Genomic DNA, 21,008 nt, shown 5'->3' with positions numbered 1-21,008 from the left:
AGAGAGAGAGAGAGAGAGAGAGAGAGAGAGAGAGAGAGAGAGAGAGAAAACTCAAAGTACTTTTATGGCTTCTTCTTTAGAATGAATTGTTAAGTGTGATGCACACGTGCATACGCTGCATTATAATATTATTGTAATAAAAGCACTTTACGGATTTTTCTCTCTCGGAACATAAATTACATGCCATCCATTTGGATTTTATGGTGTGTTTCTTTTTATACATTTCTCTCACCTCGCAGAACCTTTACGCAGACTAACCAGTGGAGTAAGTATCATTTGGATCATTCACAAGGGCAAACCATTAAAAAAAAAAAAATCCAACATCATTATCCCATCCGATGCAAATGTTTGCAATAACCATATTCTGGACATTATGTGCATAGCCTTACAGAAATTTGATTACAACATATTGCTCAATGTAATATGTTTTAACGCAGAATAAGGAAGGAAAAAAAAAATCAGTGCATGAGTGACCTAAAGGTTTGAAATTGTTCTGTACGTTGGTTTTTATTTTCATTGAATAATAAAATAGCATCAACTCTGATTGCATCAGCACAATGCAAACGACATTGTTGTACTCTTGTACAACAAAAGTCGATAGTCGGCATAAATATGTAACTTTGAGTGTATGTGTTTCTTGAGGCATTGGCTTCTATTTGAAGTGTGAAAATAGCACATCTTTAGAAGAGATACAGTAGCCAATCTGCTTAACAACCTAAACATATACCTAATTTTGTTCTTATGTTAATTCGTAGCTGGTTAATGGTGAATGCTCCTCATTATATGATCGCACATAAATGCATTTTAAGTGAAAATCAATATCCTATTAACGTTTGATACGCTCATCAGGGCATCGTCAGTGTAAAGAATATGAGTTTTTAGAATGGTTACATTGAAAGAGAACGCTACGCAAACACTTGCATTGAAATGATATTTTCTATGTTGTTGATCTTAACTGATTAACTGATGTGCCGAGGCGTGATTATCCCTTTGGACAGTAATTTAATTATAATCAGCAAAATCGGCATCATTTGCAATTTTCATGCGAATTGCATCACCTCAGAAACTGCATTGTCAGGATCCAGCAAAAAAGAGGTAATGATCATACGCTATCTCTATAGCAGCGCATTTTGTACGATGTTCAGCATTAAACGTGTTCAGGTCTGATTCATTACATCGGTGATCATCACTTCTTCTTTTTTTGTACGTTCGAAATAATGACTAGGACTTCTAATACGGAAAGAATGGAGACCGCATTTTTATTGCTTTATAAATCAATTTGTTAACATTCCAACGCAATCGCGTTCTTGGTGGAAGTAAAGGTGGGTCGATGTATCGAAGAGAAAAACTTAAAATTACTTATCTTAAATGAAAAGGACGAATACGTAGTGATCACATCACATCAATGGACGTGTGCCGATGAAGGGAATTTATTAGCTCTTATGTGATTTGCAATTTTCTTCTTCTTCGTGTGCTGGGCACATCGCACAATGTGACTCGGCGATCTCTGCACAATGTTCTTTTCCTACTGAAATATAGAGAGAGAAGGAATGAAAAAAAAAAAACTATACCAAAAACTGTAAAGAATTCAAAGCAGTCTTCATCTTGTGTGTATCGGCACGTTTGTTCTGATAGTTTTGGATGGATGCGACTGTGCGTTTACTTCGTAAAATGATTTGGAGATTTTTTTTCGGTTTTTTCGTAGATTTAATTACATACTGAGAGTCCAGGCATCGACTTCGTGAGCTGCAAAGTGAGACACAGAGAAAAGAACACACGATCGAATGTGGAATACATTTGTGTTATGTGTATTGTCTATCGCCCAACCGTATGCACATTGCACAGTTTCCTTTTCGTCTTTTCGAATTTCATTTTCATTTTTAGTCTTCAGAGTTTTAATAATACCGGCAAAAAAAAAAAACATAAAATCAACACATGCACTTTGGTTTGAATGTTGCTGCAAATCCAACTGAGCGCTGGACGAATCTCACATCAAATGCGTTGCGCTTGCACATTTTTCGTCCAAGTTTGAATATTGAATCAGTAGTTAAATGTTGTGACTGCGTTTTACACGATGCCTCTCTGCGCTCTTTGGCTTTCGTTTGCGTCTTTTTTTTTTTTGGTTGTGCATTCGGCACTCTGTGTTATGCTATGCATTACGCGCTGTATTATGTTTGCATGAATATGAATGTGTCTCTTCTGCTGTTTCTTTCTCCACTCATCTTTCTTTTATATATGTATATACGCTATATATTCTTCTGCATTCTGTTCTGTTCGTTTCTCTTCTTGCAGTTCTTCATTTTATGAATACTTTTGCAGCATCGCATTTTGTTTCCTATTCCTTTTTCATGCGTTCTTATCGGCCTTCGTAGATTTTGCGTTAGTTCACTTTATTCGGTTTTAATATCTGTTCATTTTTTATCCACACATTTCTTTTAAAGTAGTTTTTTTTTCTTTCTGTTTTGTTTTGTGTGTGCACTTGACATGCAATCAACTCGTTGCTTCATCAATATATGCTAGCCCACTTAGGCAATTTGATGACTTATTACTATTGTTGTTGGTCTGTTTCATTTCATTTCATCTCTAATTTGCGTTTCGTATGATCGATGGGCATATAGCATGTTGAACTTCTCGATAACGGTTTTTTCTCCTAATGATTCGCACTAATGATCAAAATCATAATTCATTAGCGTGCAATAAGAGAATATCCATCAAAAGTCAAGCCGTGGTCAAATATGATCCTGAGAATCGGAAATCAAGACAATAAATCTCACGAAATTCCCATACGCCATGGAAGAAAATGGTACATGCTACTGTTTCTGTGCTACATGACAATACGCCGATCGTTCACGGGATGTCATTCATTCTTTTTTTCTCCTTTTCATTTCATCGATGAGTGAGTGATTGCTGCGCTTTGGTATGCTTTGGTAACAAGCACTTCTCACATATGAAAAAGTTGCTATTGCCGTTGAGTGGATCATGTAATACGAAAGCTCAGCGATCGGCATGCGTAGATACAGGCTTGAACAGGCCGATATTCAACATAACCGTAGTGTGTGTGTGTGTGGACCAATGCATAGGTTATAGCATAGAGCTTGGGCGAAGTGTGTGCGATCGTATGTGTTTGTTTGGTTGGTCGTTTGTCGTTTGCTTGTCGTAGTTAATTCCTCAACGAATGCTTATTGTACGCTCACAGATTTCGTTGGAAAAGGGCTCACGCTGTCTATAAGAGATTTGGTTTGCGCCGAATCATACTTATAGTTTCACTCTCCGTCGGCCGGAGCAGACGAGATTTAAGAAATCATCGCGCGCAGCACAAAATTTGCTGACTTCTCTTTTTCACTGCCGAGATTTATATCGTTTGTGATACATATTATACACAATTTTTTGTTTTGTTTTCGTGTGTGGTTTTGATTTCTGCAACATTTTCTTCTTATTCTATCGCAAGGCAAACCAAAACCAAAAGCGAACAAATTAATGACACAGAGTATGAGTGCAGTGCATGGCTAGTTAGAGGTCAGTTGACGTTGGTTCGTTCAAAGGATAGCACGCAATATTCCGAACTTTAGACAATTACTGGTTTAATTTTGTATATAAAAAAAAAAACATACACAACACATTCAACCAGGAATTATGTGATTGAATTTTTTTTTTCCATTTTTACGTGAAATATTTTCAAAATAATTTTGTGGTGAAAATTTTTAAGTTTATTCTTTTTGCATTCGAATTTTTATAGTGACAATTCGGAACATTCACAGTTTAACTTATAACTTTTTGAAGGAAGTTTTTTTTTTTTTGAAATTATTTTAACGGAGTACAAACCACACGCCCGATCCAGTGTGGTCGGCCAACAGCAAACATGGGACTAACAAGACGCATACAGTGAGTGTTAAACCATTTGTTTAAGAAATTTTTTATTTCGTTCTCTTTAAAATCACAATTTTCTGTTACAATTTCGTTCGATGTGTTCGACGTGACAAAGTAATGGATTTTGACATTTGTTAAGTAGTGAGGAAAACGAAACACACGAATCACGAATGAAATGCATAGATGAAGTGCTTCTCGTAATTAATGAGCTTGTCTTTGCTGATGTTTCATTTTGGAAAAAATGCTAATTTGAGCAGAAGCAGAAAAAAAATTAAGAAAAATCGGCCAGTTATCAAGACATTTTTGTGTTACTTGATCGGTAATTATTTTAGACATGCCTCTCCGATTAAAAGGATTCGAGATATAGGTGAAAAGTGGCCCATTAATGTGAATAACCAAGTGAAAACACACAGAGATGAAGAAATGCATGAGACAAGAAACGAAAAATTGCTGCAAGCAGTGTTGAATTTTTCATTGTTGATGTTGTTGCTCATTTCTCTTCTTGTCTGTCCTTTTTTCTTGTTACTGAGTTCAAATACAAGAAGGCTTAAATCGCAATGTATCATTTTTAGTATTTTATTTTTTTGTTTTCAATTATTTATTGGGAATTGTGCTGTTCTTTCCATTTCTTTCTCCTCTTTGTTTGCACAAATTTACGATTTATTATGTTTCATTTTTTAAAAAAATACGCACTTTTTCGGCTCGTCCCCGTTTTCTCACTCTTTTTTCATCCATCGTACGATTTGTCGAAGTAATGTTTGAATATAAACGTACAAAAGAGAACTGAATAATAATGAATATTGGATCGCATACAGTGTAGACCGAAAATTACCGAGTGTATCGTTGATTCAAAAATTGAGAAATGAAACAAAATATACCAACAACTTTGAATCTTCACTTGGGCTATTTGCGACCTTTCATGCACCAGATTTGAAGAAAATGAAAAGTGAAAACAAAACCAATTGTGATTTCCATAATTGGCGATTCCGTCAATTGTTTTGTGTGTTTTTTCATCTTATTTTCAAAATGTATTACTTTTCACACTTCAAGTTTTTAACCATCTAATTGGCAAGACACCCCTCCCCCCCCTTGACTTTTTGGTTTTTGTGTTACAGTTCCACATTTGAACATTTTTTCCCTCAAAATAATGAAAAAACGATTTTAGATTACTCTGCTTGACGTTTTTAGACGTTTGGCAAAAAACGTTTAGTGGAAGAAAAAAAAAAATTCAAAAATGGAACTAAAACACAAAAAACAAAGACCGTCTACAGAGTTTAAAATAAATGGCTCGGCTTTCGATGTAATCAGGGAATTATGCAAAAAATTGTTACATTGGAGAGACAGGAAACAACAATAGAAATATTATCTATAACATGCGTGCTTAGAACAGTGTTTAGAATGATTCGTCCAAAGAAGAAAAAAAATAATCGGGGTTTCAAGCTACAATTCCGGGAATGAGAGATAAATGTAGACAAAATACAGATCAAAATGTGGTGTGTGCATTATTTTTCTCTCTATTCATCGTTTTACATATGGATTAACCCGTGCTCTCATTAGACATTGATTAATTAGCATGAATCGTAAAGTTAAGCCAATGAATAGAGCAAGGATTCAATTCTATGAATCATACGCATCGTATTGGCAAACACATTCATTCCACATTGTATGCAATCGGCATTCCGTTGTAATCTGATTGTGTGGAATTGATGTCTTTCACCCGCGGAGAACAACACACAATCAGAACAATTAAATCAACGTTATAAACAATTTGCCACAAAATCAGAAAAACGCTCAACGGCGCGCGTATTGGTATTACGCACACCATTTGGCATAATTGTTTTTAAGTTTGTTTATCGTCTATCAAACATGCTCTATTGCCAACTGGAAATGTGCTCGCTCAAATTGCCCATAACGAAAACACTTACTTTGTAGTAGGAACGTGGTTTTCTGTGAAGATTATTTTTTTCTCTCCCAAAGCCCATCGATGGGAAAGTGTTTGTAACATCCATTCCAGTTTCGCCAGATTTTTCTAATCACTCTTAGGCTTAGGCAATCCTTCCTACGGAATTCATTTGTAATGTAAATATTTAGGTTATTGCTCAATAATCGCGAGAACTAATTTCATTTCGATTCGTTTTTTTTTTTCTATTTCTATTATTTGCAATTGAACTTATTCAATATTTGCTTTACTTCTCTTTAATCATTGATCGGTCGGTTCGATTAAACTAATTTCCATTTATTTATTATTGCTGAGCTCGTCTTTCGATTTCGGAAAATCGAACAATGGCAAACAGTGCACTTTACTTTGTGATTAGTTTGTATTTGAATTTGAATTGATTTGAGCATTTGAAATGCAGTAACACATAACAAAAACATACAAAATGTTTTTATGACCGCCTTATGGCCCCGCGAGGAAAATGAGACTCGAGAAAAAGTAGGTTTGTTCAAAGACGTGAGTAGTGGGTACTTTTTAGTCTTAGAAAAAAATCACAGCGAAATTCAAACACAGAGACAAACATTAATAGCTCATGCAAATATTTTTTTGCAAATTATGAACGTTATTGCGTTCCTTTTGTTTACCGTATCCAAACACAATCAGGGAAAAAGTGGTCGACGCGCGCATTCCGCGAACAATATCTATGCCGTGAATGAACGAACGAACGAACGAACGAAAGAGGTTGAGCTGGAATGGCAAGGAATATGCCACTTGAATGTAAACATCAACATAAACGCGCATAAGAGTGATATTGTGCAACGCTGTGTGATCGCAGCGAATCGGATCGGTCGTCAGATTGTCTGAAATATTTACAATAGCCCAAGTCACTTGGAAATCAATCGTATTCACCGATGTCTACCGAGAAATTGTGCGCAGGCTTTAAATCGCTGCAACCGCTTTTATGATTCGACCACGTTTAATTTCAACTGAAATGTGTCAATTTTCAAATGAAGGGAAAAAGAATCATGTAGATAATCATGTTTTCTGGCATGTTGGCTGGCCCGAGCTGTTGTGCAAGTGCTGCTTCAACGATTTCCGCTTTTTGCCACAATGAGAATACACCAACGACACGACACTACGTGTTGACTTCTTTCAAATATATTTCATTCAGAACTAAGGGGGCTTATATCCCTCGGTTTTTATGATATTCCGATAAAGAAATCTAATTTCCATTAGTTCAAAGTAAAACGCTTCGAATTCTTAGTCGTACAACACGCTACGGCTGTGTAACGGCATCACATACATTACGGCAAATGTTCTTCCTCTGATTAGTTAGAGACTAGTTCCCTCTCTCTCTCTCTCTCTCTCTCGTTCGCTTCGAAAAATATTCGTCGATTTCAAGAACCATAAAATCACTTTGGCGGCAGGAAAGAGCACCGAGTGCGAGAAATAATTAAAAGAGATGTCGTAATAAAATTCAAACTGCGTGCAGTTTTCGAATTGAGCTGCATAGATCGAGAGAGTCTTCAAGTACCAAGTCAATTTGGTTTGTTATTGCATCGGCATTTCGTCATCGGGCTCAAACGTCCAATCGTCAATAAATCGAATCCAACAAAACATTCACACGATGTGCTCCGTTTCGTCTCAGCTATAAACTTCGATTCCTCTTTGTATATGAATGTTTTTCTTATTCGTTCTGCATTCCTATCTTTTTATCAATTTTTTTTTTTTAGATCCTTCACGATTCACGGCCATTCAAATTCATTATTATTTTAAATAGAAACGAGAAATATTGATCAAAATGTGCGTCGTTAATAATACCTTCGTTCATTAGGCTTCGGGCGTATTCTTTTTTTTTTCGTCCAGTTGTTATCTCAACGCATCATCACAAAATGTTGCAAAAAGTGCATCAATATTCAATCGGTTCTTTGGCCTTTTTATGATAAGACATGCAATTAAAGAAAACATAAAACTAAGATCAAGATTTATTTTCCAGTCATTATCTGTACAAACACACAAATAACTGTTGAAACGGTCTAAAGAACCCATCATAATTTCAAACATGTGTCTTTTTTTTTTGCTTGGGCACCCAAATCACTTTATGTTATTCGAATGAAACTCACACAGTGCGTTCGATATACACATATGATGCGTACAAAAGTTTTTTTTTTTGGCTAAAAACAGCCGTGACGAAGGGATAGAGGCCATAAATGCTTGACAAAATTATCTATTCCATTTGGTTCGATGAATTGACATGTTTTGGGATGAATTCCATTTTCAAGAGGAAACCAGTCACAACTGATGAAAACGAACCAATGAGATAGAATAACAGGAATGATTTGAATAGTCAGTCGTTCAATGTTGAGATTGCGAAGGTTTTGTTTTTCCCTTTTTTGTTTTTTATCACTCTGAGAAAATCTTTGAAAGAAGACACTGACGCCATAGTTGACAAACGTTTGGTCTTAATGATCGGAAGATGTATGAAGGCGCCAGCGTTTCATTTAGAATTCAATATTTTGCATGCTCACAATAAAAAAAATACGCAGAATGAAGAGAAAATAGAAAAAAAACAGAGAAAGACTTTTCTAATGGCCCGGTTGTTTGTTTCAATTGCATCAATAAAATGTCACACACAAAACGGAAAATAAATGGCAAGCCACACACCGTTGTTAATACCATCCCCACCGTCACTAATTGCAAACACAAAAACAAGAACAATTTCTCACAGTGATCGAAATGTTTCAAATGACATGGCTTAATGAGAACAAAACAAGTTTTCTGCGCCGTGACAACAATGGCACAAATCACTCAAACCCATCGAGAAGTGTGCGGTTCTCTCGATAAAAGTTGTCAATGTATTTTAAACGGTTAAAATCTGAAAAGTGAGTTCCAAATCCACCTTTTTAATTATGTAGCATATTTTCGAACGGAACCCGAAATGAATGGTGGAACAACATTTTGCGCAACGACGGAAAAATAACTTCATCCAATTTAATTAATTAATGCGATTGTTCTAAAAGAGAGCGTTGATGCTAAATTTAAGCGTAGCCGAAACTTGTGTCATTTTGCGACATCCAAACAAAATCATTAGTTGTCTGTGCTGGATAAAAGTTTAATGAACTGTTCAGAACCGTTTTTGACAATGATGCCGAAACGATGGGACAGCATGAAAATAAAATCAACGAAATTCAACGCAATATCATATAAATTATTTCTGAGAAAATTAAGGATTTTATTTCTAATATATAGTCTGTATAAAAGTCCTTATCGTCGCATGAACAAAGTTTTTCCTTCTATTAAATACGGCATGCAAAGCAAAAGCGATATGACACATGAAAAACAATGTTCCACCCAAAACAATCCATTTGAATTAGAAACATTTCGACATGTCGACATGTGGTGAACGAAATGTATGTATTTACAAACGATACGCATCTTTTTTGTGCATTTGCTCTTGCACATTTTCTCCTTGTTTTGTCTCTCTCTCTCTCTCCCTCTCTCTCCCTCCCTCCTTCTCGGCAAATGTGTTAAACTATTAATTAAAATCAGTTTCGTTTTTCTTAGTATTCCCGAAACATAAGTGACTTTCGGAACTTATGTAGAAAGTTCAAGATCATTTAAAACTGTAGATAATTTAAAATGAACACAAACGAAGAAGAAAAAACAAAATAAAATACAGTCCTAGAGACAATAAATAAGTAAAACCATCACGTTTTAAGTGTACCACATGCAATATCCTCTCTTTTTGGAAATTAAGTATTGAAAGGATTAATGCCGAAATCCATTTCAAAGCAAAATGAAGTGCAATCTGTTTGGTGAACGAGAACCATATGAAGTGGGTCAAATTGACGACATGTAATTTGAGATGGTGAAGAGTGCAAGCCGGCAACTTTGTTCAAAGACCATTCTTGCGAAGCAAACGGCTAATAAACACATCTTTCGACCGGTTCCGGCAGAAACGGTTCGATCGATTTCTCTTTGAGTGATTCGCGTTTACTGCAAATGAAAATATGATTTATGCTGTGGACCATAGCAATTATTTCTTTCGCAGCATAAACAATCTTAGCAGATAATGTATAAATATTCATAAATTCCATCCAATTCAAAATAAAAGTGCAATGGAATTCAAATGATGCAACACATATTCGTATTTTCAAATTTTCTACATTCTTATGACATTCTTTTTCCTGCTCTTACAATTACAGATTTTCCGTCTTGATATCATTTCTGCTTACATTAGATTTAAATCCCATTCACACAAGACAGGTAAGACGTTTATGTCGGCATTTATGTGTGAGTTAATCACATGAATATATCTTTTCATTAGTTCGGAATTAGACCGAAACGTGAATATGGCGACAATTTGTATCTACCTTCTACCTTTGTGATTCCGGGCGGGGAAGGATCGCCACAAGGTTGGAGCGAATGGAGTGGCCCATCATCATGCTCACGAACATGCGGCGGTGGTGTTTCGTATCAGACGAGAGTCTGTTCAGACGTTGAGTAAGTAAAGATGAAAGTAAAAAGTACTCCCAGTATGAATTTTAGACCAGAAAAAAGATTTTATTTCTCTCTTCTTCTTGAAAAAATCCCAAGTAACATTTATGTAATGCTTTCTACCGTTAAATTAAGTAATGCTTTTGCCCACTTCAGTGGTGCATTTGACCATTAATTCACATACAATCCCGTCCGAATCGGATGAAATTCGGGTATCATCCAACTGTACGCTACACTCGAATCACATCCATTTGTGACGGTAATAACATTAAAATGTGTATGCAAATACACGATGTAATACGGGTTAAACCCGTAGGTAAGTTGTTGTATGTAAGATTTTCTCAGTCAGTTGGTCAATTTCAATATCCACACCAATATTTACCAAAGTCATAAATGGATCTAGTTCAAGTGAAGCGTACAGTTGGATGATACTCGAGGTGGGTCCATTTATGACCTTGTTTCACACGTGATTTGTTATTTTGTTATCATTTGATTCATAATCGTTTTTATATCCTTCTAATTGATTTGTTTTTACCGTTTTTTTCTACTTCCATTGTGACGTTAAAAATGACTGAAACTACACACAGTGCAAACGGTTCACCACGTTGCGTAGGTGGGAATAAAAAATATTTCTCTTGCAATACGCAAGATTGTCCAGAAAATGAGCCAGATTTTCGTCATCAGCAATGTTCTGAGTTCGATGAAAAACCATTCGAAGGTGTTCGTTATGAATGGGTACCATACTTGAAAGCACCAAATCCATGCGAATTGAATTGTATGCCGCGCGGTGAACGATTCTATTACCGGCATAAATCCAAAGTTGTCGATGGAACACGATGCAGTGATGAGTCTAACGATGTTTGCGTTGATGGTCAATGCCAAGTTAGTTATTCCTTCTTACGTTTTCATTCATTATTCAAAAACTATAAATTTTTGTAATTTATGTTGTACAATTTTAGCCGGTTGGCTGTGATTTGATGTTGGGGTCAACCGCTCGTGAAGATAAATGCAGAAAATGTGCCGGTGATGGAACGTCATGCAAAACAGTCGAAGGAACATTGACTATGGATGACTTGCAAAATGGTGAGTGATAAAAGAATGTTCCAATCTATAGGAAAAAAAAAAAATTGAACCAATATTTAACCGTCTTTTGATAATTTCCACTCATTAAGGCTACAATGACATTTTGTTGATTCCATCGGGTGCGACAAATATTCAAATCAAGGAAAAGGCTCCATCAAATAATTACTTGGCTATTCGTAACGCATCGAACCATTACTACTTGAATGGAAACTGGAGAATTGATTTTCCACGTCCATTAACATTTGCCGGTTCGATTTGGCATTATGATCGCCGTCCACAAGGATTCGCAGCTCCAGATCAGATTACTTGCCTTGGACCAACATCGGAAAATGTTTATTTGGTTCTATTGTCACAAGATCGTAACGTTGGTGTTCACTATGAATACAGTGTGCCTGAAGCAGCTGCCCATTTGACTGAACCAGATATATACATTTGGACTTTCTCACCATACGGTGATTGCTCGGCAAAGTGCGGAAGTGGCGTTCAAACGAGAAGAATCACGTGTAACAGCCAAACATCATTAAAACAGGTTGACGATAGCTTATGTAGCAGCGTTGAAAGACCAGCTGAAACACAACGATGCGGAGAAGAAACATGCCCTCCTCAATGGATAGAAAGCGAATGGAGCAAATGTTCAGCACCATGCGGAAGCAACGGTACACAAACCAGAGAAGTCAAATGCGAAGAAATTTTATCGAATGGGTAAGTGCTTTGTTCATTCTGGACTTAAAATAATTATATTGTTCAATCTACGAACTTTCAATCGATTTACAGAGAACACAAATCACTCGATGACGCTCAGTGTTTGCAAAGAGCCGGCAATAAACCAGCTACCGAAAAACAATGTAATGTCGGAAAGATTTGCCCACAATGGCACATTGGATCATGGAAAGGGGTAGGTGTTATAAATGTGTTTCATCGAATAGGAATTCATTCATTTAAACAAAAAAATTCTTCTTTTATAATTACAGTGCAGCAAATTGTGCGGTGAAGGTGTTCAAACCAGAGCTATCAAATGCTATCGCAAAAACGAAGGGAAAATTGAAGTATTAAATGAGGCCGATTGTCCTGAACCGAAACCAGAAACATCACAGAAATGTACTTTGCGACCATGCGAAGGTGTCGATTGGATCACATCACAATGGAGCGGGGTAAGTGAAACGATTTGATTCAGGATTTTCCATTGGAATCAACCGGCAGAAAATGTTTAATTGCTTTTTTCTCTCTCGATAAATTTAGTGCAAAACTTGTGGTTTAACGCAAGAAACACGAACAGCATTCTGTGCATCGAAATCGGGAAAAGTTTACAATGAAACATTCTGTGCGAATCGTCAAAAGCCTGAACTTAGTCGACCATGTAATCAAACAACCGAATGCGAATATCAATGGTTCTCATCACAATGGAGTAAATGTTCGGTGGATTGTGGTAAAGGCGTTCAAACACGAAATGTTGTTTGTGGAAAACTTGATGAAAGTGCAGTGAAACTGGCCGATGACGAATCAAAATGTGAAGCCAAAGAAAAGCCAGAAAATTCAAAGGACTGTGATACCGGCAAAAAATGCGAAGGTCAATGGTTCAATGGTCCATGGAGCGATTGTACAAAGAAATGCGGTGGTGGCAAGAGAACACGTAAGGTGCTTTGCATTGCCGATGGAAATGCCGTTAAACCAGCAAAATGTGGAGAAGACACAATTGCATTCTCATCAGAAGATTGCAACAAAGAACCATGCGTTGAGGACGAATTATTGCCAATTGATACAACAGCCAAACCGATTGAAGAAGATGACGAAGGTGAAGAATGGTGTGATGAAGACGAGGAAACAACCGAAATTGAAATTATTGAATCAACCGATGATAGCTCTAAATCAACATTCGAATCAACGACCGAACTTGAATCGTCGTCTGCATCATCATTGAGCACAGAAGAGTTGATGCAAAGTGACTCAACATTCCCGACTGATGACGCAAGCGATGATACAGTTCTGTTCTCATCGACATACGAAGGTTCGGGCGATGACGGCAGCGGTTCAACTGAAGTTCCGAGCTCAACGGACTCATCCAGCGATGGATCTTCAGTATCAGAAGGATCAACTGAATCTGGCACTGAATCAACATCCGAAAGCTCTTCATCGACTGAAGAAGAAACCAGTGAGGCATCAAGCACAGAAGGATTGTCGAGTTCAGTGGCTGCATCAGATAGTACAAGTGAAGAGTCCAGTTCAACAAGTGAATCAACTAGTGAACTATCGTCCAGCTCATCAGAGTCGAGCAGCGAATCTACAAGCCCCGAATCAACAGAAACCACCGACACAACTGAATCGAGCACCGAATTTTCGACTGAATCTAGCAGCGATTCATCCAGTTTAGACACTTCCTCCAGTACTGAAGCATCAACTGAAAGTAGTTCGTCGAGCGAAGCCAGCTCAAGTACGGAGAGCGAGAGTAGTTCATCTTCTGGTAGCACAGAAAGCAGTGATACAACCGAAAGTGGTGAATCTACCGAGAGCACCAGTGAATTTAGCACTGATTCATCGAGCTCTGAATCATCAGAAGGATCCACCGAGTTCAGTTCATCAAGTGAAACATCAACCATGGAAAGCAGCGAAGCCACCGAAAGTACCGAATCCACATCGGAATTCTCAACCGAATCTTCATCATTTGAATCATCCGAATCGACATCTGAAAGCGAAAGCACCAGTGAATTTAGCTCATCATCGACGGAAGAGGATATTTGGGGATCGACACCGTACACATTGGAAAGTATCATTACAAAGGAACAGACACCACGCAAATGCAAACCAAGACCACAGAAACCATCGGCTTGTCTCACAAGTAAATTTGGATGCTGTCCAGATAACACGACAGCAGCAAAGGGACCATTCGACGACGGCTGTGCCGTACCAGAAACTTGCAAAGACACCAAATACGGATGTTGTGAGGATGGTGTTTCACCAGCTAAAGGCAAAAAGAATAAGGGCTGTCCGGAACCATTGTGTACAAGCAGTTTGTTCGGTTGCTGTGCATCGGACGGTAAAACCGAAGCACAGGGATCTAATCAAGAAGAATGCCCAATCATTACAACGACTACCACAACGACGACTACAACAACACCTAAACCACAGAAATCCGACCAAAAAGACAAAGACAAACCAAAGGAAGCGCAAGCTGATAGCACTACTACAACTACAGCCAAACCAGGATGTACAACGGCTGATTGTGCTCCATGTGAAAAAGAACCATTTGGCTGTTGCCAAGATAAAACTACACCAGCTCACGGTCCAAATGGTGAGGGATGCTGTCTCAATTCACCATACGGTTGCTGTCCCGATAATTACAATCCAGCCAGAGGGCCAAACCTTGAAGAATGCGATTGCCAATACTCACCGTACGGATGTTGTCCAGATAACAAAACAGCGGCACGAGGCTATGATAATGCTGGATGCGGTTGCGAATACGAGAAATACGGTTGTTGCCCAGACAAAATTACTCCAGCTCAAGGTAAGAAAAGGGTAAACGGCAATTAAAAGTGTAAACAATTGAATCGACATTATTTCTTCTTTAAATTTTCGAATCAAAGGACCTAAATTCGACGGTTGCGCTTGCCATACATACCAATTTGGATGTTGTCCGGACGGAGTTACTATTCAACAAGGACCTCATGGCTATGGTTGTCATTGTACACAAACGAAATTCAAATGCTGTTCAGATGGAGTTACAGCAGCCACAGGCGAGAACTTTGAAGGATGTACATGTGCTACTAGCAAATATGGATGTTGCCCCGATGGCGTCACCGATGCACAAGGACCACAATTTGATGGATGCATGGATATTCCATCATCACCACAGAAAGCCTGTAGCGTTAGCAAGGACGGCGGCACTTGCAGCAATTACACCGTTAAATACTTCTTCGATATGGAATATGGAGGCTGTTCACGATTTTGGTACAGCGGATGCGGTGGCAATGAAAATCGATTTGAGACAATTGAAGAATGTAAGGGCACATGTGAACAGCCAAGTGGCAAAGATGCTTGCAAAGTTCCAAAGATTCACGGCCCATGTACTGGATACTATCAGAAATACTACTATGATTCAGACCGTAATACTTGTTCGCAATTCATTTATGGTGGCTGCTTGGGCAACACTAATAGATTCGAAACGTTGGAAGAGTGCCAGGGTCAATGTGTTGTAGACGAAAACTTGCGTAAGAAACTTATATTTTCTTTTGAAAAAATGTGAATTGGCTTAGAAAAAGAAAGTTTGATCAATTTGTAATTTATTACAGCTGCTTGTGAACAACCACTCGAAGAAGGCCCTTGCAGTGGTAACTACGAACGCTGGTACTTTGACAAAGAAGAGGATACATGCAAACCATTCCGATATGGTGGATGCAAAGGAACTAAGAATAATTTCGCAACTGAAGCAGCTTGTAAATATCAATGCAAGAACCCGTCAGTACAAAAAGGTAGGATAAATTTGGCGTTTTTTCAAAAACATATTCCCATTTAACAACGCATTCAAATACGGAATATACTTGCAAACCAATTCTAATAATGATTAGATTGTTCATTGATTATTTTCGGTTGTGGTAATAGTTTTGATTGATTTTGGTTTGGTTTGGTTTGGTTAATTCATGGCTTCATGCTTTCTTACAGTAAAAACAACGCTGTTTTTCTTCCCAAATTCCTTAATTAATCTCCACTAAATACTTGTATCAAACTAACAAAGAACTTAATTTAATTTCCTTATTAGCAACATGCGCCTTGCCTAAAGTCACTGGTGCTTGCGAAGCTAAGAAAGCTCGTTGGCACTTCTCACAAGGCGATAACAAATGCATGCCTTTCTATTATACTGGTTGTGATGGAAATAAGAATAGTTATGTAACATTAGAAGATTGTGAGACGCAATGTCCTCGTAACATAAGTAAGTAGTAATCTGGTGATATTGTAATCTATCCGTATGGTAATTGTGATCCGAATTAATGGTTTGATATGGTTGTTTTCTGAATTGTTGTAGCTAAAGATGCTTGCTTCAAAGCCGCTGAAACTGGAAATTGCCAAAACTATGAAGCCCGTTGGTACTTCGACACGAAAGAGGAACGATGCAGACAGTTTTATTACGGAGGATGCGGTGGTAATGATAATAACTTTGTCAGCGAAGAAGCTTGCCTTGGCCGATGCGAACGAAAACAAGTGCCGCCAACGCCACCACAACAGCCACAGCCACAGCCACAGCCAGAGCCACAGCCACCAGCGGAAGGTGAATTGGAACCGTTCAGACAAGAGCACTGCTTATTACAATCAGATAGCGGACCATGCCGAGCTCTTCAACCAAGATACTTCTATGACAGCCAAACCGGTGTTTGTGACGTTTTCGGGTACGGAGGTTGTGGCGGTAATCAAAATAACTTCCAATCGCTTGAGGATTGTGAGAATCGCTGTGGAAATGTACAAAACTTGTGCGGCTTGCCAGCGGTTCGTGGGCGCTGTCAAGAAAACGTTACACGTTACTTTTATGAAAGCCGCAACGATGAGTGCATTGCATTCGAATACAGTGGATGTCGTGGAAACAAGAACAATTTCTACTCAGTTCGAGAATGCGAGGATCAATGTAAACGTGAACGAGGATCAAAGCAACAGCCCGAACAAGAGCAACGACCAGATCTTGAAGGCGTTAGTGATTTGGTTTTGAATATTCGCTTATCAATTTATTTTCAATGCCAATTCTTTTCGTATCATTCAAATAGCGATTCAATCAACCGACACGAGAGGAACTTTGTCAAGCAGCAGCCGAACAATGCAACACATTGCGATGCCCGTACGGCATTTCCAAGACATACGATGAAAATGGATGCGAGCGGTGCGAGTGTGAGAACCCATGCCGCGGCTACTTGTGTCCAGATGATTCAAAGTGTGCCGTTGATTTCTCACAATACGATTCTTCATTTGCACCAGTTTGCCGTAAAAGTAAGGATGACAATTAAATTGTTTGTGCTTTTTTTTTATTGGCAGAAATTTAAAATAATAATCTCATTCTGCGGTTATAGTAAACAAACCAGGTGATTGCCCGTCATTACAAAATAGCACACAATGTGAATTGGAATGCTATAGTGATGCTGATTGCCGTGGAGACAATAAATGCTGTTCAAATGGATGCGGTCAAGTTTGCGTATCACCTGAATCATACGAAAATCGTCAACCGGAATATCCACCAACGCAGCCTGGACAATATCCAGAACCGCCGCAGGTGCCACAAGTTCCAGCACCAGTTCTTTTAGAAGAAAAGACCGAAGAAGAACTCAACGTTGTCCAGCCCGAAGGAGATGTTGCAACTTTGCGTTGCTATGCCACTGGTTATCCATTGCCAACCGTGTCTTGGAAGAAGGACTCAGTTGTTGTATGCATTTCAATGGAATTTTCAAATGAATTCAAACAATTTGTTCGGTTTGAGATTTATATTCTTTCTCTTTGTTATTTCAGATTAACACAAATCAAGGCCGATTTGTACTTACATCGGGCGGTGACTTGCAGATCGTTCAAGTTCATAAAACGGATAGCGGCACATATGTGTGCGTGGCTGATAATGGTATTGGTGATCCAGTTGAACGTGAAATCAAATTGGAAATCGCCGGTAAGTAATTTGATGATAATTGTGGTAATGGTTTTGCACAACCTAACATTCTATTCAGCTTCATTCAATTTAAAATATATTCTTGAGCACTTTTCATCTTGTTCTTGAATATAAAGCCAATTGGCACAGAACTTTCTCCTTTTTTGCACCTTCTATTCTAATCACTCCTATTTTCTGTTTCGCTATCTATTGTACTGTTATCGCTTAAACTTTGCATGGGGAAATCGGACAAAAATGACTTTGCACTAAATGCTAACAATAGAACCGGTGGCGACCGAAGCATACATTTTGGGTGATACTAACTCAAGTAAAATTGTGGAACTGAACAGACCAACACAAATCCGTTGTTTGGCTGGTGGTTATCCGAAACCAACCATAACTTGGTGGCGCGGCACAAATTTGTTGCCATTAAAATCGACACGTTTCGAAGTGAATTACAATTCAATTGATTTCAATAGTGTTGCACTATCCGATTTGGGACCATACATCTGCCAAGCATACTCGGGTCAAGGAAGACCCATGAGCATTTCCATTACACTCTTGGCTGTCGGCCAAGCGACTGCAGAAATGCCCGAAGACGAACAATACTTACAATATATTGTACCTGCACCGCCACAACAACATAACATATATAGACCAACATCACCGGTAGAAACGGAACCATCGGGTAAGGAGAGTAGATAATTTGATTTGGAAACGCTTTCAATTCTTGCTGTTATATTTCCACTTTCAACTAATTGATGCACACGCACGTACCCACTTTCCAAAGCTAATTGATCACATTTGCGTTTTGATTATTTTTTAACTAAATGATTCTTTTAATTTGATTTTGCACAGAGCCAATTTCGGTGAACATAGTACTACCAAGCGGTAATACATTTGTGGCTGGTAACGATGTGAGCATTCGATGCGATGTCAGAGGATATCCAAGACCGTATGTAACATGGACCAAAGACGGTGTTGACGTTCATGAATCACAACGAATAAGAATATCTGGTAAATACTCGTCTTCGAGAAATCCTGGTTTTCCACTGGGCGAACTCATATTCTCTTCAAATTCATTGAACTGAAATGAATTTCCCTTTGATTTTCAATAATTGAATCGAATTAAATCTGTTAATGTTTTGTTGCAGAAGCAAACACGCTGACAATCTATGGTATTACGACCGACGATTCTGGTAGCTATAAATGTTCAGCTCAGAATCGATTCAGCTCTGCGTTCCATGTAGAGCAAATCAATGTTGAAGGTAATTTTACAGTTCAAATCATCACATTTGAAATTGTACACGTGCAACGATTCAAATAACTCGTGAATTTTTTTCTTTTTTTTCAATCCATTTACAGGTGCCTACGTACCGGCCAATTGCGTAGACAACGAATTCTTCGCCAATTGTAAACTTATTGTTAAGGCTAAATATTGTGTACATCAGTACTATGCCAAATTCTGTTGTAAATCTTGTACACTTGCCGGTCAGCTGCAGTCAAATTTTGATACAAACCTCTTAAATTAAATAAATAAGACTTTTTCCGAGGGAATAAGAACAATTAGACAATAGTAAAGCAGATTAACAAATCGAATTGTTAACGACAAAAAAAAAAAAACAGAACAAACAAACTTTAAAGCAATAAGAATGGAAAATGAACCCAAAACTAAGTCAATGGACATCGAATCCATTGGCAAAACATTTAGAATGAACGAATTATTATTATATAAATAAGAATTCTTCTCTTGAAACTATGTTACCCGATTTTGAATAAAGTGCATTAAATCCGTTTTTAATGACATCGAATAATCACAAATTTACAAGTAATAAACGCTCAATTGACGCTCTCTTTTTTTTTCATTGCATTTTGTAAAAAACGTACCTAAACAATTTTTTTTTTTTTGCTGAAAAAAAGCAGAATATTGGATCAGCCATGTAATAACTGGATTCTTGATTGCTTGATCTAAGAGATTTTTGTGTCTAAACTGAAAGTAAGTTTGTCATTGTCACCGCTGTGGTTCAAAGTAAAGCGGAAATATCCATCTTTTCAACAAACAGCATTCAATTCCACGTTTCAATAAAACGTTCTTGCATCGTATGACCTGCTTTCATATTCTATTCGTACATTGTTTCAAAACCAACCGATAAAAATTTCGTTTTTTTTTCTCGCAATGTATACATGAATACATTGTATTCACTTGAAACTTTTTTTCCCAATTTCTCAATTGATAAATTTCATTTTGATATAGAAAAAAAAATTTATATTCATGTCTTTGTAAATAAAACAATTTTTTTTAACAAAAATTATGAACAGATGTACTTCTATTTCTTCAGTGCGATAAACATGTATACAAAGTACAGACTCAAATCATCGTACCACAGATGCACATCACAATGCTATCTCTCATTTTTATACGTTCATTCAGATGATTTTTTTTTGGATCCCAATGCTTTCAATCGTTTCGAAATGGCTGGTTGCGTGACTCCCAATGATTCCGCGAGCTCTTCTTGCGTTTGACTTGGATGTTCATCCAGCAATGCCTCCAAATCGGCGTCCTCGAAAATTTTCTCTCTTCCACCACCATGCCGGTCTTCGACGTCAAAATCGCCACTTTTGAAGCGGTGAAACCACTCACGACACGTTCTTTCACCAAAAGAGGCTTCACCATAAATATCCGACAGCAATCGATGGGCCTCAGCTGCAGATTTCTTCGAATTAAAGAAGAAAAGCAAAATTTCCCGCAAATGACGCGAATTTGGCTCAAAAGTTGACATTTTCAATTGAAAAAAAAAAAAAAAATGATGTCGATAAAAATTCACAAATCTAACGATGCCCAAGCTTACCGTATGACGTTTTAGAGCTGATATTTTTCACCAGCACTTACCGCTTGAGTCATCTGTTGGAAAACGGCGGAAGCAAAGTTATACACCCAATAATTTTTCATTTTTAAAATACAAATACAATGAAGGAAAGAGAAAAATAAAAATAAATGAAAATTAAATATTCCATTTT

General features: G+C 37.7%; 1 protein-coding gene across 2 annotated transcripts; it reads left to right on the top strand.

Annotated features, from left to right (window-relative positions):
- The first annotated feature begins 3,173 nt into the window (after positions 1 to 3,173).
- Positions 3,174 to 19,826, top strand: LOC129575508 (papilin). Of its 2 annotated transcripts, none has more exons than XM_055459244.1 (21): positions 3,174 to 3,516; positions 3,737 to 3,882; positions 10,009 to 10,069; positions 10,131 to 10,306; positions 10,888 to 11,182; positions 11,260 to 11,383; positions 11,473 to 12,085; positions 12,158 to 12,278; positions 12,355 to 12,534; positions 12,623 to 14,882; positions 14,962 to 15,585; positions 15,667 to 15,846; positions 16,134 to 16,304; positions 16,398 to 17,053; positions 17,128 to 17,347; positions 17,428 to 17,777; positions 17,861 to 18,011; positions 18,274 to 18,678; positions 18,849 to 19,007; positions 19,145 to 19,258; positions 19,356 to 19,826. In XM_055459244.1, the coding sequence occupies exons 2-21, from the start codon at positions 3,860 to 3,862 to the stop codon at positions 19,520 to 19,522; spliced, it is 7,050 nt and encodes a 2,349-aa protein (XP_055315219.1). In that variant the 5' UTR covers positions 3,174 to 3,516; positions 3,737 to 3,859; the 3' UTR covers positions 19,523 to 19,826. The 2 variants fall into 2 exon arrangements, with proteins under 2 accessions (XP_055315219.1, XP_055315218.1); XM_055459243.1 differs by having other exon boundaries at positions 3,322 to 3,635.
- The last annotated feature ends 1,182 nt before the right edge of the window (positions 19,827 to 21,008 follow it).

This window comes from Sitodiplosis mosellana, unplaced genomic scaffold (assembly GCF_009176505.1).
Source record: "Sitodiplosis mosellana isolate CC-2019 unplaced genomic scaffold, AAFC_SMos_1.0 Smas_scaffold_6167, whole genome shotgun sequence".
NCBI classification, from domain to species: domain Eukaryota; kingdom Metazoa; phylum Arthropoda; class Insecta; order Diptera; family Cecidomyiidae; genus Sitodiplosis; species Sitodiplosis mosellana.
This window is presented reverse-complemented; position numbering and strand designations above follow the sequence as displayed.